The 25,485-nt window shown below is 34.7% G+C and overlaps 1 protein-coding gene across 1 annotated transcript in view; it reads left to right on the plus strand.

The window, feature by feature from the left end:
- Positions 1-25,485, plus strand: part of LRP11 (LDL receptor related protein 11) — a 97,027-nt gene that overhangs the window by 61,588 nt on the left and 9,954 nt on the right. The window contains exons 3-6 of the mRNA XM_023503266.2: positions 151-292; positions 4,999-5,124; positions 7,528-7,737; positions 21,420-21,476. Coding sequence (XP_023359034.2) covers positions 151-292; positions 4,999-5,124; positions 7,528-7,737; positions 21,420-21,476 — 535 coding nt within the window. The remainder of the gene's footprint in view (positions 1-150; positions 293-4,998; positions 5,125-7,527; positions 7,738-21,419; positions 21,477-25,485) is intronic.

A 25,485-nucleotide genomic window follows, 5' to 3' on the forward strand; every position in this document is an offset into this window, starting at 1 on the left:
TATTGTTCATGCTCAACAAATGTTAAATTATACCACAGCAACAGAAATGAGTTAGCACATGCCAGTTTGAGTGCCAGTTCCTAATTTTGATATTAATTCTATATCTTAATTTTCCAAAGTGAAATGTGATATTTCCTGTTTTTGGATCAGGTACCTCAATCAGGAATCCTGAAGCTATCCCATTTGCGAGAAGGAGTGTACATCTTCCAGCTGACTGTGACAGACACTGCTGGTCAAAGGAGCTCTGACAATGTCTCTGTGACTGTCCTCCCCAAGGCACAAACTGCAGTAGGTGAGGGGGAGAAAAATGAAAGTATCAATGGAGGATAATTCAGCAACAAAAAAAGCCATATTGTTTATGGGATCTGTAGACTTCCTATGCTATAAGTATAAGGGTTTTTGTAGTTTCTTCTTTTATTTTCTGGAACCCCAAATCTGATATCATTTCAGGATGATTAACACTTCAGTATGGGCAAAATAAGAGGTCCTTGTTTCTGAAACTTACAATGAGATGGTTAATAGAGTGTGATAGCTTCAAGGCTTAATAGTAATCCCATCCTTTTTGATCTTTTGAATTTTTCCTAAATTTTTGGCCTCTTGTTGGAAAGAATGTTAATGAAAGATTGTCAATAGATTTAGTATGTATATGTATAGATATATATGTACATATGTACATTACACATATACATGTCTATATGTATATATAAATGTTATATATCACAACCATATATATATATATTCATATAATATGTATGTGAGAATACATCTGTATTTCCTGGAGTGTCTCTGGAGTGTACACATTTGAATATACTAGATGCAAATCAGAATAATAATAGTTCACAGTTATATAGGATTTTATAGTTTTAAGAGCACTAACATCTCTCATACATGCAATTCCTTCTTTCCATTACCATAGCCATCTTCCTTGTTCTGCCCCACATCATCTCTTGCCTGAATTGTAATAGCCTCTTATTTGCTTTTCCTGCCTCAAGCTTCTCTCTGATCCATTCATCCTCCTTACCACTGCCAAAATGATTTTTCCTATAGAGTAAGTCTGACCATGTGCCCTCCCTCAAACTCCATAAACTCCAGATGTTTCCATTACATCTAAAATCAAATATAAACTCCTCAACTTGCTATTTAAAGCTTTTTTACAACCTTGCTGCATCCTACCTATTGGGCTTTGTCTTCATTACTCCTCTCCACACTCTGGTCCAATCATGCTGACTTTCTAGCTGGTTCCTCCCATCTCTGTGCCTTTTCAAGGTCACGTAAAGTAGGAAAGGTCTTTTCACTTGGAATACACAGTTTCCTTCCACATTCAGGTCAAGCGCCACCTTCTGAACAGTGTTTTTCCTGTTCCCCATACCCTGACAACTAGTGCTTACTTACACCACTAAGGTTGCCTTACATCTGCTTTATAAATTATTGGACATATCTAAATGTATTAGAATGTAAGCTCCTTAAGGGTAGGGACTTTTAAAATCTTTCTTTTGTTTGTATCCCAGGAACTGTAGCCTGGTTCCTGGCACATAATAAGCTTTTAACAAATATTATTTGCTTGAAAAGTTATGAGATAATAAAGATACATTATTATCCCCATTTTATTATTAGGTAGTTAAAGTACAAAAAGTTTAAGTGGTATGTCCACAAGTCACAGTTTAATGAACTTTAGGAGTTGAATCCAGGCTTCTTGTTTCCTAGATTAGCTCTCAAGAAGGATATGACATCTTATTCTCAGGAATAAATGTACCTGTGTTACTCTAAATGATTTGTGATTCAAGTCTTATACATGCATCAAATGTTGGGTTTGCTCTGAGGAGTATGTTATCAGAGTCAGAGGGCTCTCTCAGGCACATGGCTACCCAAGCTCCAAATTCAATATTGATTCTAGGGAGCCTGGACCTAGAACTAGGCTTTGTCTCTGTCCACCTGTGAAATAATAGGTGAATATATTCCTGGTTCCTTAAAAAAATTAGTAAAGGTTTATTTTCTAACAATATGGGAGCATTGTTTTCTCACTGACTGACTCTGTGTATGTTGGGGGCAGGGAGAAAGTAGCCTAAGATAGACAGATGGCCGGCAACTGGCCAAGCGTTTATTTGCCTTCATCCATTCACTTGGCCAGATTCTACAGTCTCCAGTAGCAACTTGGCAATTATAAATGAGAAAATGTCTTTGAAGTTGCTTGGGACAGAATGAAATGAATGTCCTTTGAAAAAACAGCTTCAGGCTCCATATCCTCGCCTTCTTTCCAATGCCCTTGTATATCTCTACAAAGCAAGCTAACAGTAGTTACCACAAATGTTCTCTTGAGTCACTCTTACAGCTGGGGCTTTATCATTGCCTTATGAATAAGACTCTAGGAATCAGATCCTGGAAGTAAAATGCTTTGAGATACTGAAAACAGGAGGAGGAAACATTTTGAACACTGCTCATCATTCTGCAACATATAATGACCTTGTAGCTCAGGCAGAGCTGTAGTGATTCAGGGCTACTTTATTACCATATCATCCTCATCACACAGCAGCAGGCAGCAGACAGTACTGATTGTACAATGAAATCTGGCTCAGTGGGATTAGATTTTGTATGAAGAAGCTGTGTATTTTCCAATGAGAAAGCTTTAAGAAGTTTTCCTAAGTAACTCTTCTACACATGAGCTAACATTTTGTGTGTGCTCTTAAAGTAGGACAAATGGTTCATTTAAATTTGCCAAAATTTTTTTGTTAACTCTTTGTTGTCTAGAAGGTTTTTCTGGCTAGGGGGAAAAAATGTAACCTAATAAGGACTTTCCTATCGCAGAACTCCTCTGCATCCTTTTATTCCTTGTGTTTCCAGCTGGTGCTTCTCTCCATCTTTCCTGAATTCTCTGGAAAGCTAGCCCCATTGTTCCTTACCTAGTGACAATTCTACCACTTCTCTCTTTCCTTATTCTCTTTTTTCTAATTCCAGTTATTCCCTAACTTCCTCATGATCTTCCTTTGCTTTTTCCTGACTTTCCGAACTGCATAATTTACGCATTTGTTTTTCTAGAGTATAATCTCTGAAGCTTTATTTCGGCAAATGCACTGTACCTTCTACTCCCCATCTAATATGATATTTGTGTTATTTTAAAAAGCTGTTTAAGCCACCTTGTTTCTAGAAATGTCTGAAACTCTTCATGATTTGGTTCTGGCCAAGTACCTTTAGTCTACACTACAGATGCTAGATAGATCCTCAATTCTTCCTGTTTCTTATAAATTTTAATGAGACTGATCTTGCTATGAGTAGATAAATTCTCCTTCAAAAAAAACCACTTTCTCCTTAGAAATTAATCAGATATACTAGATAAAAGGTCTTGAGGACCCAGGAAAGAATATGATTTCATCACCTGGAAAAAATAAAATTGTCATTAGTAAAAAGCCAGAGATTCTGGCAAGATACTGCCTTATGCCAGGAACACTGTGGCATTCATTGAAAGGATGCAGTAGTCACAGGTTGAAGATTAATCAAAAGAAACTATTAGTGAGGAGAGTATATAGTACAAACATGATGTGGTAAGGGATAGGGTTTGCTTTAAAAATAATGAAGTAGTGTTTCACTAATGTCAAAGGCAACTAAGGAGCTCAGTGAGTAGAGTGTTGGGCTTAGAATCAGGGAGACCTGAGTTCAAATCTAGCCTCACACACTTAATAGCTATATGATTCTGGATTTAACTTATTTAACACTATTTGCCTCAGTTTCTTCTTCGGTAAAAATAGCTGGAAAAGGAAATGACAAACCACTCCAGTATTTTTGCCAAGAAAACCCCCAAATAGGGTCATGAGGAAGTCAGATAACAACTACAGCTGAACAACAAATCAAAGCGTCATCTTGGAGATCGAGCAGCTAGGAGGCAAAGCAGATAGATTGTTGGACTTGAAATCAGGAAGCCAAGTTCAAATTAAATGTCACATATCTACTAGCTGTGTGACCCTGGGCAAATTACTTAACCTGTCTGCCTCAGTTACCTCATCCATATAATGGAAGTAGCATCTTCTTCTCATGGTTGTTGTGAGAATGAAGTGACATTATTTTTAAAGTGCTTTGCAAACTTTAAAAGGCTGTATAAATGGTAGCTATTATTGTTTTTGGGAACGAGGCCTTGAGATGTGATCTATACAGTGGGGAAAAAATGGCAGGAGTGAGTGATAGAAATTGTCTGTCAGTGAAAGCTCAGTAACATTCTGAAATGCTTAATGAATGAGCGAATAAATGAGTATGGGGCTTTTGGTCATTAAAAAAACAAAACATGGTACCCTAGCAAGTCACCTAATCTAAGTTATCTTCCATCTCTAAATCTATGATCTTTGCTGAGGCAGTATTCACCCTTCTAGTATGTCCTTCCCTCAAAAATGGGCTTAATGGAGATGTATAGAAGAGGAAAGTCCATAGTGATTCTTGCATATATTGTTAGAGGCATGAACCAGAAAGCCAGGTGGAGATACAATATCTTTCTTTTATTTATTTGTTGGTTTGATTTTTTTCATTCCTTTTGTGTTTACATAAATCTTCATTATTATTGTTTTATAAAGTGGGTATCATAGAAGCTTACCTTGTTTGGTTCTGACCTGTTCTGAACTTTTTCATTTTCTTCCATTTTTTTATATCATGTTGATGATTTTTTGAGTATTTCCACAGCTTTCCATTAATCACCCCACCCCAAATTGAAGCCCTCCCTTAAAATGAATGAATGTAGTCATATAAAGCCCAATCTAATCCAATAAACAATAAAATAAATCAACACATTAACCATCTTTGAAAATGTATCTCATTCAGCCAGCTGGCGTCCCCAGACACACCAACTTTCCCAGGACCTATTATTCTGACCAATTATTAATTCTCTCTGTAGTAGCTGAGTCCCTTCGCGTTCTTTTGCCTATTCTTTGTTGCCCCAGACATCCCCTAAAAGTTACAGCTTTTATCTTTCCCCTCCCCAGCTGGAGCTTATCAGTGATTTGAGGTTTGCTTTATACACAGAATGCTTGAAAGTTTGCTCCCGCTATCATTTCTTCTGTGATGACGGCTGCTGTATTGACATCACACTGGCCTGCGATGGAGTGGATCAGTGCCCTGACAGATCCGATGAAGCTTTCTGTCAGAGTGGTGAGTGACCAGGAGGGAATGGCATGGCCTGTCAGGGAAGCGGATTCATAGCCCAAACGCCTGCATGACTATTTATCTGTCTATTTATTTTTTGCTGAGGCAATTGAGATTAAGTGACTTGCCCAGGGTCACACAGCTAGGAAGTGTTAAATGTCTGAGACAGATCTGAGACCAGATTAGAACTCAGGTCCTCCTGATTTCAAGGCTGGTGCTCTATCTACTGCACCACTTAGCTGTCCTTTGATGATTATTTATAAGAAAGCAATCTTCTTTGCGACAGTTAGGTGGCTGAGTGGAATAGATCCCTGGTCTCAAGTTAGGAAGAAATTTCCCTGAATTCAAATGTGAATTGGATACTTTCTAACTGTGTGATCCTGTGTGATCCTAAATTTCTGTCTGCCTACCTCCACTGGAAAAGAAAATGGCAAATTACTTCAAGTATCTCGATCAAGAAATTCCCACAGATTGCATTGGTATGCTATGGTCCACAGAGTCACAAAGAACTGGACAGAACTTTATAACTGAACAACAAGCAGCTTCTTTCAGCCAGCCATTGGGTGGGTTTCTCATCTTGGTATGTATTATTAAAGTGTAACATGATGATGACAGTATCAAACATTTATATAAAACTTTAAATTAAAAAAAAAAACTTTTAAACAAAATTTACATATTATTTTTACATATTTATAATATATATACATTAATATATACATATTACATAGATACAAATTACATATTATCTCTTTTGAACTTCACAAAATCCTATGAAGTAAGTATTATTGTAGGGCAGCTAGATGACAGTAATGAGAAGAAGATCTGGACTCAGGTTTTACTAGCTGTATAACAGCATGTAACCACTCTTGCCTCCGTTTCTTCATCTATAATCTAGGAATAATAATATTCCCAAGGCTATTACAAAGATCGAATGAGTTAGTAACTGTAAAGTCCATGGCACAGTGCCTGACACATAGTAAGAACTACATAAATGTTACTTGTTATAGTTGTTGTTGTTGTTATTATTCCTATTATTTCTTACTGGTGGAGAAACAGAGACTCAGAAAAGTTATATGATTTGCTAGTGTTCACACACTAATTAGATTCTATAGCAATATAGAATCTATATAATAGATATAGAACCCAGGTCTCCCTGATTCCAAATTCAGTATTCTGAATTAATCCACTATGTCACCTTGGCTATCCTATAACTGCATGTGAGGCACTTAATAAAATGTTCACTAAATTGAATTTTAAAATAAGGTAAATGATTAGATCCTTTGTTATTGATAACCACATTTTCCAGTCTTAATTTTGCAGATTCTGTACGATATAAAATGTGAAGTAGCGATGATTGTCAGATCAAATGTTGATCAAATTTCAAATACTGGTCTGTAATTCAGGGATTTCTCACATATCTGATGCTGCCATATCCTATCACTGCTTAATACTTAAGAACTCTTTCCTGATCCAAAAATGCTCATAGCATATATATATATTTTTTAATTTGAGTGAGATAGATCCCTGGCCATTCATTTCCTCTCCTCAGCTTCTCCCCATTAAAAAAATAACAATAGCAAAATCTTTATGCATAGTCAAAATATTCATAGTCAAGCAAAATAAATGCCCAAATTGGTCATATAGAAAAATGTATGCCGCTTTCTGCTTTGAGTCATTCCCATCTTTTCAGGAGGTAGGAAGCCTGCTTCATTATTGGGCCCCTTGAATCATGGTTGATCATTGCATTGATCAACATTCTTTAGTCTGTTAAAGTTGCTTGTCTTTACAATGGTGTTCTTATACAAATTGCTCTCCTATCTGGGAGATAGGGAAGAGTGGGAAGAGTTATTCCACTCTTGCTCCTATACTTATAAGTTTGTACAAGTCTCCATGTTTCTGTGGTACAATAGTATTTTGTTACATTCATATACCTTAATTTATTCAGCCATTTCCCAAGTAATGGGCACTCTTAAAATCTAAATAAATATTCATTTTATTTTAAGTAATTTTCCAGATTTCTAATGTTTGATATAAACTAATGTTTGATATAATTTATGAAGACCAAATCACATACTAAACTATTCTTCTAGTTTTAGGTACCAAAGAAACACATCCCAGAGAGAAAACAGCAATATTTTAATCTACAAATGTTGGGTTTGAGTTTTGACTCTGTCATTAAATTTTAAAGAAAAAAAGATCAAACAAAAATTTTCCATTAAAAACCAGAAATGATGGCATTTATTTAAAAAAAAAAAATTAATAGTTGAATTTAGAATTCTGCTTAACTCCAAAATGGTATCATTAGAGTTAGACTGAGGATTTAGTGTTTTTCAGTTTATTTAACATACACACACACAAAAAAAAAAAAAAATCTGACAATAAATAATTAATTTATCTCCATTCATTCAGTGAATCCTGGCCGCAAGACAATAACTCATGCTGTACTAAATCCAGCCCAGCAAAGAACTATGGGATTAACTGAAGATGAGGACAGAAGTCTCCCTTCACAGAACATCCAGAAACCCACAAGGAAACAGCTGCTCTCATCAGCTAATGCAGACAAAAGGAACCATTCAGTGTCTCAGGGACCAAAGAATCAAATGAGTGTTTTAATACCAGGTAAGGACTTATCAATGCCACTTAAAAAAAATTTTTTTTAAATATAAATTTATAATCAACAGCAGAAACAAACTTTTCAATATACAAAGAACAGGAAAAGAATTGTATAAGGAACGGAATTTCTGTTACCTATAGTTTTTAAAGTATATCTTAAATTTATCAAGGGAAAGATAGAACATATTTGTTATGTCCCTTTTTGAGCTTCTTTTTGTATCTTTTCCTGCATTTGCCAAAAATATTTTATTCATGCACTATTTTTCCCATTTCTATCACTCCACAGTCCCAAACAGAAACTCTCCCTTATAACTAAGTATAGTTAAACCCAATAAATCAACACATTGGTCATGACTGAAATTTTGTATCTCATTCAGCCCCACCTCAGCTCTTCATTTTTCTCTGAATTCATTGTATTTTTATTTCTAATGGCATAATAATATTCCATTGTGCAGAGTTGTACAGTCATTCCCTAAATGGCAGGCACCCTTTATCCTTCCACAGTTCTTAGCTGTAACAAAAAGTACTGCTATAAGTACTCTTATATGCATGAGTCTTTTCCCTATATCTTTGTCCTTCTGAATAAGGTTTATATTCAGTCAGTGACCATATACAATTTTATTTCTTTGGGGGTCAAAAATTGTTGAGTTTTTCTTTTTTTGCTTTGGATAAATCTTGAAATTCACAATTGTTTGTACTTAGTTAATAGAAATTAGACTATAGTTGAATTCAGGAAGATTAATCTTCTTGATACTAGGCCCTAACATTCTTTCCACTGCACCATCTTGCTGCCCCACAACTTAATATTACTTAGCATTTGAACAGAGTAGAATAATAGTCTTACAACTTAAAGGTAATTTTAAAGTTCCATAGTTTTAAATCCCTGCCCTCTAACACATCTAGCCTCTCTCTTTAAAATGTCTAGTGACTATAAGTTCACTCTCTTATAAAGCTATTCATGCCATTTTAAAATAAATTCAGTTCAAAAAATTGCTAAAAGTTACATAAGTTATATGTCATAGGTATAGGTGTCCCCAAAGCAGGAAGTAAAAGAAGTAATCAGTATATAATATGAATTGGATATAGGACAAATAGCTTATTACTTTTTTTTTTATTTTATTTTATTCTGAATTTATTTAGAAATAAAACAAGCATTTTGATAACACAGTAGAAATGGAAAAAAGATGATTTTGCATGTAATTGCAAAGCTATTATATGCTACTTGCTATTTCTTTTAAATATATAATATGAATCGGAAATGGGATAAGTATTTTCTCCCTGCACACAGAAAGAATGCTAGGAACAAGAAATTTAGAAGCATGAATTAACAGGACAATTAAACAGGATTCAGATTGAATACATTTACATTTAGGAAACAGGATTAAACAAATTAAAAGGATTCAATAATTTAACTTTTAACTACTGTTATAATCTTCTGAAAGATTGCTACTTAACTGTGTCAAAACATAAAGAAGTAGTAAGTATTGTTGATTAGGCATTTTACATTGTGCCTCTGCTTAGCACTGGCCATCCCATCCAGATTGTTAAAGTAATTACAAAGTACCAACCCAATGCTTCCATTCAGTTCTGAGTTTCATGGTAACTCTACACTTCTTGAACGCCCAAGGCCATCTCCAGTCTTGGATACAGCCATCTCAATATACTCATTCACATGAGATCAGAAAAGAAAAAAAAAACAAAAAAAACCCAAAAACACAGAAAGAGCAAAGGAAGTTATGAACCTGGTGCAAATTCACCTTGTTTGTATGTAACCTCCTGTGTCAGTTGCCATATAGACAAGGTCATCATGATATCCATCTTTCTCCACCCTCACTAGAATCATATGAATCACTACCAAGTGACCCCTCAGGGCTTGCAAAATCCTTTCAGCTCTAGACAACCACTTATCCAGTAGAAGCCAGAAAGTTTATCATCTCCAAAAGCCCCCAAGCAATAAGTACTCAAGTCCTTGGAGTCCCCAGAAATTTCCAGGGGAGCTCTGGGTGCACATTTATAAGAAAAAATACTGTAAGCTAACTCAGACCCTTCTACATTATGATCCTATGAACTAACATATATTGGCATTTTTCTCTATTTCATCTTGTCCATCTACTTGTCAAATGATTCCTCAAGTTTTCTCTACATGGGTGGATTCATTTTCAAATCTGTGCTTATGCCTCAGAAAAATTTGATTTTCCCAATAATTTCATCAGTTGTAAAATTAGGGAATTAGCAAGATCTCAATGGTCTCATTCAGCTCAAAAGTTTTGTGATTGTATAAAAAAATTTGTCTATTTGTACTATTCAAATATCATGATACTGCCAAAAAATTCTACCTTCTGTTAGTGTTTTAATTAATTAATGGTTTCATCATTCAAGAATACGAACTGTACCAATTCTGCTTATATTTATAAATGTATTCATCATTATTCATGCTAAGTATAAATTTGTTAACCCTCTTTAGAGATAAGTGGCCTAGAAAACATATACATTGAATATAGAGCATCCTTTTGTTGTTGTTTTTGGGTATAAGGTTTTTTGTTTGGATTTTTGGGTTTTTGTAAACTGAGATCATAAGCTCTCTCCCTCTGAATCTTAAAGCCAGAAGTCAATTTAGAGGTTATTAAAGTCAGACTCCTCATTTTATAGATGAGCAAAGTGACACTTATAGAAATTAAGCTATTTTTGCATCCTGAGTATTGTCTTGGGCAACTGCATCTGAATAATGGCCTCTTCATAAATATTAGGATTTATTTTCATTAGTTTTATAAATACAAAAGGGTACACATCAAAGATGTTTACAGGAAAAAGAAGAAGAAACAGAATCTTTTTTTAAGTCAGTAAAGAAAATATTAAATATATTAAAAATATATATATATATATAAATATTAAATAAATACAGTATCCTATATCCTAATTCTCCATTTGGAATACACAGAAGATAGTGTAATTTCTATATGTGTCAATTGTATGTCAAGGAATACTACCAAAAAAACTGCTAACATGATATTAGCCTGTGTTAACATAGTATGGAAGATGATAATCTGTTCTGATCAGACCCATTTATATAATATTAGTGTTTAGTATTATACCACTTTTAGGAAAGGTTCTTAACTAACATTTGCCCCGAGGAAGATGCCCAGGAAAGAACTAAAAATATGCATAGAATTTGTTGAAGAACTGAAGATGTTTGGCTTGGAAAATTTAGGGGAAATATCATTTTGTTGTTTTGTCAAGTCATTTCTTAGTCATATATGACTCAATGACACCATTTGGGATTTTCTTGACAAAGATACTGGAATGTTTTGCCCTTTCCTTCTCCAGCTAATTTTACAGGTGAGGAAACGGGAAAATAGGGTTAAGTGACTTGCCCAGGGTCACAAATTTAGTATCTGAAACCTTGAACTCAGGAAAATGAATTTTTCTGACTCCTAGTCCAGAACTCTCTCAACGCCACTACATAGCTACTCTTGCTAATATCATAGTAGCCTATAAACATATGAAAAACTGGCCTACCAAACGCAGATTATACTTGTTCTGGAGTTAGAGAACAGAACTGAGAATAATGAGTAGAAGTTGCAGAGAGGCAATTTTCAGAGACTGTAAATAACATCATTTCAACAGAACTGTTATTAAGAAGGCAGGTGGTTCTCCCTCCATGGGTGACCATTTGTCAGAAATTTGGGACAAAGCATCTGGTTGAGGGATATCTTCCAACTCTGAGGCTCCGTAATTCTGCAATATGACCTTAGTTGTTCACTTGCCAACCCAATTCATTCTTTTTTTCTATAATGAATGCCAAAACTTTTATAGACAAAGCTTAGGGATACTTTTGGGTACAAATGACAAGGCTTGAATTTCAAAATTCCTTTACAAAATTACGGAAGGGAAAAACCAAATAGAAATACTAAATCAAATGCACATAACATTTGAACTTTCCTCACAATAAATCTGTGAGGTAAGTATTGCAAGCATTTTTATCCTCATTTTATAGATTAGGAAATTGAGGCCAAAAAGTTTGAGTGATTTAATCATGGCCACACATCCAATAAGTGTAATTTGAGAAATTTGAAGCCCCATCTTTCCTGATCCCAAGACAAACATTACAGAACTATTTCTACATTATGCTACTTTTCACTAAATATATTATGTTTTAAAACCCTTAGATTGTTACTGTTTAATTTAATTACTTAATGGTAAATCTTCATTTGAAGATCATCAGCTTGCTCTCCAAGCTATCTAATTAAGCAGAATTCTGAGATGTGGGTAGATCATCAGTCCCAATCACTCTAATATAATAAATGAAGAAGCTATACCTACATTTAAAAATCAAAAGTAAAGTAGCCTGGTAATAGTAATTTGTTTTCTCTTTTGATCCATTTCTCTGAATGACTAGGTATAGGGTGAAGGTTTGTAGATTCAAAGATCATTTTATTATAGAATCTGAAAGTTGATACAGTCATTAAAGTTTCAGTGTCAGTTTGGAAGTCAGTCTAGTGCCCTAGGAATTTGTTCTTGGTCTGGTACTATTTAATATTTTTATCAGAAACTTTGACGAAGAAAGAAAAGGCATACTTACTAATGAAATAAAGCTGGAATCAATAGCTAAACTCTGGATCACAGAGTCAGGATCCAAAATGACTTGTCAAGGTAGAACACTGGATCAAATTTGTTAAAAAAAGAAATATAATAGGGACAAATATAAATACAATCTTCTACTTGGGATCAAAAGATCAGCTTCATAAATGTGATATCATGGAAGCATAATTAGATATTAACTCATCTGAAAAAGATTTGGGAGCTTTAGTGGACTGCAAGTACAACATGCATCAATGTTATATGCTATGTGTCTATACCCTCAGAAAGAACACACATACACAACACACATAAGTGTTAAACGGTAGCCAAGAAAACGAATGAGATTTTAAATTGCCTTAATTTCAGGACTAAATTAATCGTCATCCCTCTATATTCTGCCCTAGTCATACCATGTTTTTTGTCTCGTTTTGTTTTTTGCTGAGGCAATTGGGGTTGAGTGACTTGCCCAGGGTCACACAGCTAGAAAGTGTTAAGTGTCTGAGATCAGATTTGACTTCAGGGCTAGTGTTCTATCCACTGCACCAACTAGCTGCCTCATCATCCCATATCTTAAGTATTATACTATGACAGGTCTAGAGGACTCAAGATAAAATACGCTTCTTAGCTTCTGAGACACTCAGCATACAGATCACTTTTTTTGTTGTTGTTTTTCACACTGAAAATGCAAGAATTTGTCTTGTTTGACTTTATATGTTTTTAAAGGAATTTGGGTGATTCTAGTTTTCTCAGTGAAGAGGTGGGAGAGGGGAAAATGTGAATCCAAAAATTTTAAAAATCGAATGAGAAAAAATTGAAGTATTGTGTTCAGACCAGGATACCACTTTTAAAAAAGACATTAATGTTATATGGAGCAGCTGCAAGAAAGGATTTCAGGTCTATTCTATATAGGGATAATTTGAAGAAACTGGCAATATTTAGTATGGAGGAGAGAGGATACCTAATAGACCTAATAACTGAGCTATCTCAAATGGAAAGTACATTAGACATACCTTAAGCAACATGAGGGAAAATACCAAAATGACAGAATTTAGCTTTGGCATAAGGAAAAACTTCTTAATAATTAAAGCTATACAGAAGTGATAGAATTGGATACTTTGAGAGAACATAGGTTATCTCTTTATAAAAAGTCTTCCAGCAAAGTATTTGGCTCTGTATTTTGCAGGAAGGATCCTTGATCAGATACAGATACAATTCAATAGTTTCCTTTCAATTCTGAAATTCTGGGATTCTGATTCTGGGAGCTCAAATGCTATCTATTCTAACCAGTATCTTCATGAGGAATCATGTATACAATATGCCCAACAAATGATCTGAAAAGTCTTGAAGAGTCTTGGATCTGTCTCAAGAGACTGGGTATTTTTCTTTCTTTTATTGTTATATGTACAGCATAAATACTAGAAAATCTGTGAGCATAAATTAAAAGGAGAATAAAGTTCTATTGTTACTAGATAAAGCCCTTTGATTGTCTAGGCTGTCTTGTGTTTATTCTCTGTGAAAAGGCAAGACTTCACTGTATAGCAGTAGATGACACATATTATGTGTTCTGTGTCATTCTCTTTTTATCTAATCTGGTCAATGGAAAAGAAATCTGGTCACTGAGACAATTAGGATCCATTTTATATATACACAAAATTGACACTTTTTTCATTTGTAACTTGATTAACTTTGTCCTTTTCAAATCCAATTCCATATAACCTTATTTAAGAGATCGAGGCAAAATTTATGTTGAGTGGCAAATTCTAAGTTTTCATTAGTTCAGCTGTTTAACAGTATAAATGCAAGGGTTTCTTAGTTCAGGATCTGTGTTTTGCTTTGGAAACCTTAAAGTGCTATAAACTCTAGGCTAAGAATAAAACTCCAGGCTGTTTGTTTTTAATGTTTTGGTAATTGGATTTCAATTTATCACTGGTTTCCCTTGTGATCCTGTGTATTTTACTTTATATATTTAAAACATTAAGAAGGGATGAAGGCTTTTCCAGACTGTTTAGAGTCTATGACACAGAAAAGTACTAAAACCTAGAGGCAATGAGAGTAAATTACATACCATGCATATGGCTTAGGAGAGTTCATGCTGACCAAGATAGCTTGCCCATTGTATATTTCTTGCAACTTAATTAGCTATAAGATTTTGTCCATTCATTATCATCATAGTTTCCCATTTTCTTGTCAAGAAATTATAGTCATATAGTTGTGTGTGTGTGTGTTATTTCTGAGAAAGGGAGATTTAACTTATGGGAGTTTAACAAACACTTTGTGGTGCCCATAATTCCTGATTTAAAGTATTGGAATTATTGCCTCTCCATCTTAGCAAAAAAGCATTTTAGTTCTCAAGTAGATAAATGACCAAATAAAAACCAATTCATTTATCACTGTAAAGGAAATTGATTTTTTTTGCTGAAAGAAAAACAGCTCTTTCCCCAAGTTTGTTTTAAGGAAAGTGGGCATCATATTCTGTTAAGATCTAAGTATCATATTCTAACTCATTGATAAAAGTCTTGTGAGCAAGTGTAGTTTAATCAGTCATAATCAACAGATGCCAATATTAGCCATTTACTGCTTTGCATAACTTAACTATGGGCTCTAAGGAGTAGAAAGCAAAATGAGTTCTTGTTTTCTCCGAATTTAAAAATAATTTATCATAAGAATTTATCGCTTTTCATGGTGACAGGTGGAAAGCCATCTTGTTTCTAATGAAGAGATAGTAAGATTCACTGATTCATCCCTTGTTTTGGGACAAAATGATGCTTTCATTTTGTCAAAGAACAGAATGTCACCAGCATTCTGATGCCATAAAAAGATAACTCTATAAATAGCCTTGTAGATAAGCCCAAAAAAATTTATCAAAATTGTTAGACTTTTATTGGTTGCTCTCTTCCCCTGAGTGCACATTGGTAATAAAATTAATACAATAAAAGTTTTACAAGTAGTCTTATTAGAAGGCAGCTCAATGGTGCAGTGCATAGAGTGCTGGGCTTATTGTAAGGAAAACCTGAGTTCAAAGATGACCTTAGATGAGATCAAATAAGACCAGCTGTGAGATTCTGAAGCAAGTTACTTGACCTCTTGTCTACCTAAGTTTCCTTGTCAATAAAATTGGAATGAGAATAGTGCTTATTTCCCAAGGTGATTATGAGAATAAAATAAAATAATATTTGGGAGTTATTTTGCAGACCTTAAATAACTATATAAATATTAACTATAACGCTGACTCTACACTCTGGCAAACTGGTAAACTATTTTTTAAAGCTGACTAATACTAAAATATGATAACTGGTCAAAAGAAATTTTACCAGAAGTTATTTTACAATAAAACTCAAATAATATTTCCAGTGCAATAAAACAATATGGTAATTAAGATTACTTGTACTAACTTAGCAAAAAAAAAAGTGCTATCTAAAGAAGCACTTTCCTGTTGATTTTATAGGTTTGAAATGTGACTTATCAATGAATGATGGCAGAACACACAGTGTTAAACGTCAGTACCATTATTTCTCATTTATTGTTGTCATTGAATCATTTCAGTCATGTCAAATTCTTCATGACCCTATTCAAGATTTTCTTTGCAAAAATTCTGGAATGGTTTATCATTTCCTTCTCCAGCTCATTTTACAGATGGAAACTGAGGCAAACAGGATTAAGTGACTTGCCTAGGAGCATACAGCTAGTAAGTTTCTGAAGCTGGGGTTTGAATTCAGGAAGGTGGGTCTCCTTGACTTCAGTCCCAGTGTTCTATTATCAGATTCTAATAATAATAATCACATTGCCTGAAACCAACCTGTCGCTGAAAGGATAAAAGGAATTTTTGATGAAGGAAAACTCTCCTCCCCAAACCAATGCATGTGCATTGCACAGCAACTCCTTTATAACTTAGAAAGTTCTCTGAGTCATTGAGAAGTGATTTATTCAAGGTCACACAGCCAACATGTGTCAGAGGTGAGACTTGAAAATACTAATTAGCCAGCTCTGGCCACTTTACCACATTACCTATCAAAATCATAATCACTACTATCTTTGTAGTTGCTTTAAGATTTACAAATTGTTTTACACACATTATCTCATTTAATCTCTTTGGTCAATAAGGAGTCTAAAGTTGTACTCAGTAATTCAGCCTGTTTCAGTCAAGTGCAGGTTAACATCAATTATTTTAGTGCGACATTATGATGGTCAAGGGTATTCCAATGTTGCTTCTCCACTTTGCTTTAATTACTTCTTTGTGGGTGTAAAGAAAATGAAAACACTTTACTTCAAGAATTCAGTTTTTACTCATTCATGCAGTTACTGATGGAATAAGTAGATTGTAAATTCCTTGAGGGAAGAGCGATGTGTCTCATTCCCTCTTTGTATCTTCCTTGGGGCTAATCCAGATAGCTGGTGCTCAGAAAATGTTGGGTGAATTCCTTAGGGGCAGCCTGTGACTAGAAAGAAGAGGGAAAATACTTCTATGTCTTTACAATTATTCTTTCTAGATGGGGTGAAGGGGATGAAATTCTTAGGGGCAAGAAAAAGGGATGTGTGCTCAATCTGGAAAATCCATGTAAAAATGTTTGGTCCTCCCTTCCTACCAGAGAAGATCATTGTTATTATAGTATTAAAAAATAAAAAATGTTATTATACAATACTATTATATTTCTATGCTTGTCTAAATTTCTAAATATTTTCTGTGTCATCTGCTGGCCTTTATGTGGCTTCTGCAAAACTCCCCCCAAAAATCCCATTTAATTTCTCATGTTAACCTGAGATATATCAAAATCATGATGGGGACAGTCTCAATGTAGAAAGAATAAATATATTTTTTCTAACAGAGGCATCAGCCAAGCAAATTAGCACCCACTAAAAAATGACCTTGGCACTGACTGAAGCAAAGAAGCAAAATAATTGCCTTAAATTATTCTTTTTATTTGAGAATACAAAAAGTGAATCTGGAACTTTGGTGAAGACATAGTAAATTACTTTTAGCAATATGCATTAAAGAAAAGTTCAAGGCTAATTTAGGTCTGGGATATTTAGGTGAGCCAGAAGTTCTTCCATAAGAATGCCCTGTTTTCAACTTTGAAAAACTAAAGAACTCTGATAAACACAATGAATAATGCTGTGCTAGCATAGTACATAGTAGGTATTTAATAAATGTTTCTCATTTTGAAATACTCATTGATTCCAAAGGACCTATACATTTTACCCACTTTCTGACAGAAAAGTGATGGATTCAGGGTGCAGAATGAGATATTTTTGGGACACAATGATGGAATTTGTTTTGCTTGACTATGCATATTTGTCATACAAGTTTTTATTTTCTTTTTTCTTTTCCAATGTGGGTGATGGGTAAGAGGGAGAAAAAAAATAGATTTTTTTTGTTTATTGAAAATGTTTAATATCAAAAAAATGAAAAAGAAAAAGAAAAGTCTTTTTTATTTGGACCATATTGGAACTGTGCCTCCATTATTCTGTACTTTTGCAGCTGATATTTTTTGAATCACCCATTTTCTAGGATCATCATCTCCAAAGTTTCCATATGATCTCTGAATCACCACATCTGATAGTCTTTTCTCAGTCTATCCTTCTTGACTTCTTTCCTGCATTTAATACTGTTTACCATCCTCTCCTCCTGTATAATCTCTCTTCTCTGGGACTTTTGGAATGTCTTCCATTGTAGTTCTCCTCCTACATGTCTAATCACTCCTCTGGTTCCTATGCTGATTCATCAACCATATCACAAACACCCCTTAAATGTTAAAGGGAAGAGGTGACAAACCAGGATTTAATCTTTCTGTCCCCAACAATTTCAAATACATCATAAGGATTTTAATAAATGCTTGTGATTTGTTTTCTTTTTCTCCTGAGTGGGAAAATTAGCTAGCGAAGCCACCTTAAAAAAATAAAAAAATAAACAGATGAAAGAGTTATGAGAAATGCTTTGGTATTTTGGGGCTTTTGACTTTTATTCCTGTCCCATTATTTTAGAAAATGGAGCTTGTGGCCACAGCTGTGTGACCTCATTCACAATTCACTTTGGAAAGATAAGCAAAGAGTTCCATTGCAGGGTAACTCTTAGAAGGTAGTCCAGGACTGAGTTCCAAGGATCTACCGAGGGCTGGTTCAGCAGTTTCAGATAATACATCTAGCCTTCTGATTTATGAGACTTCTATAGCCTCTGTAGAATGTTTTGCACATCACTGATTTCCATCTCCATAAAACCAGTTCTGCTTACACGCTCCTTTTATAAAGCTATTACTAAAATAAATGCTTAGGAGAATGCCTAAATATGAGTGTGAAAGTGAAAAGACCCACTCAGAACCTCCCTAATGTTGATGAGAAAACTATTTGTATTGATCTCTCTATGAATAGGCAAGTCACAACTCCATTTTGCCTTGGTTTCCCTCATGTGTAAAGGGCAAGCTGTTCCAGTATCTTTCCCAAGAAAACCCTAAAAACAGTCACAAAGAACCAAGGAAACAGCTGAACAATAACAACAATCAAAATTATACTTTCCAGCTCTAAATCTGTGAATATGCTTTGGTATTTTCTTTGTATGGATTGTTATTTTCCCTTGATAGGTACCTGAGAGGTACCTTGGTATAGTGAACAAAGAACTTAGAATCAGGGTCTAAATCTAACTTCTAACTTTACCCAGGCCTCAGGGTTTGCACTATCTCTGTGACCCTGGGCAAATCAGTTACACTTGAAGTACTTTAAACAAATAAATCCAATTCAGAATAAAAACACATACAGAATAATCTCATTTATCTAGGTGAATCAGGACCAGGAATGATCCAAATATTTTTTTAAAATCTCTATAATTATAATTTCCTCTTGCTGGATTTGAAAATTAGAGGATTTAGATGAAAGATATTTAGCTTCCAAAGTTATTTCTTATAGTACTACAGATATTCTTTTTTGAATGTCTCACTTTTGACTTCCTGGTTGGTCTCTTAAGATCATAAGCTGGAGGTAGCTAGGTGGTGCAATAGATGGAGTATGAGTCCTGGAGTCACAAGGACCCTAGTTCAAATATGACCTCTGACACTTATTTGGTATGTGATCCTGGGCAAGTCATTCAATTCAGTTTGCATCAAAAAAACAAAACAAAACAAAAAAAACTCCCAAGCTTGATCTTACAAATTTAGAAGACTAATCCTCAAGAAAATATTATAAAATTATACAAATTTAGTATCAGAGATCACCTTGTATATACCAGATTCATTCTGCAATTAAGGAAATGAAAGTGCAAAGATTGGGAAGTGAATTTCAAGATCATAGAAGTAATAAATAGCACAGTCAGGATAAGAACAAATCCAAAATTTTTTCTGCAGGAGCTTGTATCTGAATATAAATTACCCTCAATAACATTTCCAATAAATGGCAATCCATCCTCCTATTAGAGACCTTCAGTGTTGGAAGAACTACCCCTAGGAAGCTCATTCAACTTTTGGATAATTTTTAGAAAGTTTTCCCTCATATGAATTTTAAATCTGCCTTTTTAAATGCCCACTTTGTGCTTCTTCTTCTCTCCTCTGGAATAAATAGCCCAGATCTAATCTATTCTCCATGTGACAGTCCTTCAGATATTTGAAGGCAATTATCAAATCCCTCCTAAATTTTCTTTCCTACAAAATTAATATCATAAATTCCCACAACTTGATATGATTATCACTATCCTAGTTGATTTCGTTGGGGTGAACACCAATTTGTGAATTTCTAGGTGCTGTGATAGATGGGCCTGGAATCAGAAGACTCCCTTCCTGAGTCTGACCCCAGAAACTTACTAGTTTTGGGATCTTGGACAAATCACGTAACCCTGTTTGCCTCGGTTTCCTTCTCTGTAAAATGAGTTAGTGAACAAAATGGCAAACCACTCCAGTATCTTTGCCAAGAAAACCCCAAATGGGTTCAAAAAAATGATTCAACAGCAGTAACCATTCTAGATGTTCACCTCCATATTCTAAATTCTGTGCTTCTCCTAATGTAACCTAAAATAAAATTAGCTTTTTTGACTACCATAACTGAGGCAAATTTACCATTCCACTAAAATCTTCAGGTCTTTTTCATAAGTTATTTCTAGGTCAGGGTTTCTTAAACTTTTTGCACTCATGACCCCTTTTCACTTGAGAAATTTTTACACAACTTGGTTTTGAATCTGAGCCAAGGTGTTTCTGGCAATATTTGTTGGCATTGCATGGCATGAGGGCATACACAGTGCTAAGTGTGCATGTTATGTGTTCAGAACCAAGGTTGCATTGATATTGCACAATACAACAGGGGCAAACCTGCCAGAAACATCTCATATTCATTATGCATTTGATTTTGAATTAATTATTGGTTGCTGCACTTTCAGAAAGGTTCCACTGTTGCCAAATATTTTGCAAGCTCCACATTTAATTACAGGACCCCATACAGAAATTGCAATCCAAAATTTAATAAGTTTTGTTCTAGCTATATCTCTTGTATTCTATACTTTCCCACTTGACTTGTTTGAGTCACTCAATTGAAATTGAATTCTCCAAAGTTATCATTGATACCTTGATTACCATATATGATGTTCTTTCCCCATTTGTTCTTGTTTTTTTCTTTTTTAAACTTTTCTTTATTTTTAATTTATGAAATAAAGCATTTCCATAATAGCAAAGAAAAAAAACTACATGAAAACTCCAACTCTATTACATACAGCTTCCTATTTTAAATATATAATAAAGTTATCATGTAAATTTTTTCCCTTTTTTTTTCATCTCTCCCCTCCTTGTTCTTGACTTTAGACTGTATTACATGTGGCACTGAGGAGACAAATTTCTCTGAGTTTTATGACACTATACTTTCCTGGCTCTCCTCCTACTCATCTCACTCCTCAGTTTCCTTTGCTGGCTAATCCCTATCATGCCTCCTAACAATCAAACAAAATATTGACCCTGTAGAATTGACTGGCTTCCTTCCAAGCAATGTACATTCAAGACTATGAAAAGATTGCATTCGGCTTGTGACTGGATTCCTTAGACAATCCTATCCTCTGCCACTGTGTCAGATATAAAAAGAGACTTTAAAAACACATCATCGTTGTCCTAGTGTCCCTTTCTTAAGCCAATTGTTCTTTTGTTAAACAGGAGCAGTTTCCCAGCAGACTTCAACAGAGCCATCAATCCACTCCAACTCTGAGCCAGGTTTGAGCTTCTTTCAATTCCTTGTTATTAATGTGACCAAAAATAATTTGGGAGATCAGTGGGAAAAGGTGAGGGAAGTAAGGGTGGGTGGGGGTAGGGAGTTGGACTAGGGAAGGAGAGACCATGTGAAGAAAAATACTTTCTTCTGCTGTTTAGAGAGATAATGAGGGAGCAGCTTCCCTGTTTTCTATTTCTATCAGAAGCAAATGAGTGGGAAATATAATCTGTAACACTAATGCTGGGGCCCCAGCTCTTTCTGAGATTTCAGAGTGTCAGGTTCAAGATCCACAGTGACTGGATTCCACCAAGTAGAGTTTATCCAGATGACAAACTTGTCTTGCCAAGTAGGCCATGGCCAGACCCTATCAGCACACTCACAGAGAGAATGCCAGATTTATGCCGAGGACAGAAAGGAGTCTGAAAATGATTTCATTGAATGTCCCTTTAATCCTAAGGGAGGAAGTAATGAGGATTCAAAAGGGAGCTGGGTTTAATTGTTTTAGCCAAAATTCACCTAGGATTCAAATGCTTGAACCTGCAGAGGACAATTATAGGATGTTAAATTACTAAGATCCTGATTCTAATCACTCTGTAAATACTCAGGCTGTTCTAAGTGGAGCTTCTGGAGAATTCATTCTCTCATTTCAATACTTCCACTTTCAAAACAGGAAAATCAGGCTATGGATCTGAAATAAATTGTTGGTTTTTCAGTGCAAGCTGAAACAGTATAAGGTTAAGAGGACTAAGGGAGAAAAACAAGGGAAAGCTGCCTGGCAATATAGGACATGAAGAAGAATCCTACCCTCAAGTGACTTAAAATCAGGCTAATGATCAAGATTAGTACACACAGAATAAATGTCCAGTTGCTCCAGTCATATCCGACTCTGTTTGGGGTTTTCTTGGCTACCTTTTTACTTAATATTTCATGATAAATGAATTGGAGAGGTTCAAAAATGTATTATGCAAGGGCTCATAGAGAAGTTCATTACTACCTAGAAGGATCAGAGGTAATCTCTGAGTTTGACTTGAAAAGATAGCTAGGAACTTAAGAAGTGAGGAGTAGAAAGGAAAAGTTGCCACTGGAATGGTTGCCAAAATGACCTTCTCCAGGTCATTTTAAAGATGAAGCAGAGTTAAGTGACTTGCCTAAAGACACACAGCAAATAAATTTCTGAGACCAAATTTGAATTTGGGTCCTCCCAACTCTACGTCTGGCCTGTTGACAAGTCATTTTTCTGCTGTATGTGGATAAGTAAATTTGTCCAGACATCCTATAAGTGAAGACTGTATTTCTAATGCTGACCTACTTCTTATTTCCCATTGTTAAGCCCTTATCATTTTAGGACTTAATAAACTCTTATTCCCCCAAAACAAAAAGACTCAAAGTCACATACTCATAGCTGATTTCTCAAAGTGAAGGCTTTCTAGGAGCATCAATCCTATTTTTATTACTTTTCTTCAGGATTGACTAAAGATTAGATTATTGCAAAGTTAGAAAAACATGGTTGGGGAGGAAAAGCAAGGAATTAATAGAGGGTCAAGTTAGGATCCTTTTCTCTATTTTTCCTTTCTTCCCATGGTATAATTAGAAACCTATGGAAATCTGTTTTCTTCTTAGTCCTCAAGGAACATCATTAATCAAACCTTCCCACAGGTATTTCAAGAATAGTAACACAACAATTCAATGTAAGCATACTCTTTTCAACTGTTTCCACAGCTGAGATACTTTAACCTTTCAAAATAACTATCATACTTCATAAAAATGTATTTGTGGGCCTTTACCTTCAATGCCAATAAAATATTACCACTGGAGAGACATTAAGACTAACATTTTCCCGGGGCCATTAGAGCTATTTTAACCTTTGTCATTCTCCATTCCATTATTGACTTTACAATAAGATTTCAAGGCAGTTTCTCAACAAAGTCATTTACAATTCTCAAAGAAAGTTATCCTTTCAAGCGTGGTGATATACATCTATAATCTCTGCTAATGGAAAAATTGAGACTAGTAGATGTCTCAATCTGGAGATTTATGAGCTATATGGGCTATTAAGATCAGGTATCCAAATCAAGTCTCATAGTAACATGGTGAGCCCCTGCAGGAGCAGTGGGCAACCAGATTGCCAAAGGAGGAGTCAAGAAAACAGAAACTGGTCAGAAGGCCATCCTCAGCAACGAGATCAACCAAATCATTTCTAATGGAGCAGTAATAAACTGAACTAGCTATGCCCAGAAAAAGAACTCTGGGAGATGACTAAAAACCATTACATTGAATTCAATCCCTATATTTATGCACACCTGCATTTTTTATTTCCTTCACAAGCTAATTGTACAATATTTCAGAGTCTGATTCTTTTTGTACAGCAAAATAACGTTTTGGTCATGTATACTTATTGTGTATCTAATTTATATTTTAATATATTTAACATCTACTGGTCACTGCCATCTAGGGGAGGGGGTGGGGGGGGTAAGAGGTGAAAAATTGGAACAAGAGGTTTGGCAATTGTTAATGCTGTAAAGTTACCCATGTATATATCCTGTAAATAAAAGACTATTAAATTAAAAAAAAAAAAAAAAAGAAAGAAACTGGTCAGAAACAGAATAAGTTTAAGCTTTCTTGCTAATCAACAGTGGAACTGGACATGTAAATACTCTCTATATTTCCAACTTAGGTGATCTCCAATTGAGGAGACCCAGTCATTTAAAAAGATATATTCTAGTTGAATTATAGTCCTTCCTTGATATTGAATACTACTTCAATTGTAGGATCTCATACATGTGTGTTGATTACTAGATACATATACATATACATACCCTCAAGTATTAAAGATGAACACAAAAATATTTTTCCCAACTAAATTCTTATTCTTTTTTCTTTTTTGTTATTGAATTTATGCTTTATTCTCAGAACAATTCTATTTTTTTAAGCTTTTTAATTTTCAAAACATAGGCACAGATAATTTTTCAACATTGACCCTTGTGTTTCAGATTTTCCCCTCCATCCCCCCAACCCCCCAGATGGCAAGCAATCCAATATATGTTTTTCATGTTAAAATATATGTTAAACAGAATATATGTAAACATATTTATACAATTCTCTTGTTGCACAAGAAAAATCAGATCAAAAGGGAAAGAAAATGATTAAGGAAACAAAATGCAAGTGAACAACAACAAAAAGAGTGAGAATGTTATGTTGTGATCCATATTCAGTTCCCACAGTCCTTTCTCTGGATGTAAATGATTCTCTTCATCATAAGATCATTAGAACTATCATCATTCATCTCATTGCCCAACTAAATTCTTTGTGTCACCTCCACAACTATAAAAACATTTACATAACACTCAAAATTCTGTTAAAACCATACTATACTCAAATTTGCTTACATATTTATTTACTTGCCTATGTTGTTGTTGTAATGCTCATTAATATTAATAGTGTTCTTGTCCCTTTCTGTACTCAGGCCAGCATGTTTATTAATAAAAGGACAGTTATTTGGCCATCTCTCTTAGACTAAAGAGCCCTCATGGCAATGGATTCACATTTTATATATCCTTCAAAGAGTAGGTAGTCCTAAAAGGTACCAAATCAACTCTGACTGGTTAACACAATGGGAGGTGAGCTGTGTTAAAATGAGAGTATTGGGATATATGATTTGGGTCATTCAAATCTTAGTCAGATGCCAATTTTCATATTATCTGTCTTAACAAAAGGGAGAGTCAGCTTTCCCGAAAACTTGTCTGAGCAAACACAATGAGCAGGAATACATATACCCATTACCCCAAACTTAGAATTTCTTGCATCTGATTAGATCTTGGCCTGGCTAAAATTTTAAGAGAGATTTCCCATACTGGTTAGTTTCTGGACAAGGAAATAGAAAAAGGGAAAAACCTTGGCCCTAATGTAATAATTGGTTATTAAATACAAGAAAAAAATATTCATTTCTCACAATATCCAATGTTAATTTTTCTCCTGACCCATAGTCCCACATCATTGACAATCCATTGGTTA

The sequence above is a fragment of the Sarcophilus harrisii genome, chromosome 4, assembly GCF_902635505.1.
Source record: "Sarcophilus harrisii chromosome 4, mSarHar1.11, whole genome shotgun sequence".
NCBI classification, from domain to species: Eukaryota; Metazoa; Chordata; class Mammalia; order Dasyuromorphia; family Dasyuridae; genus Sarcophilus; species Sarcophilus harrisii.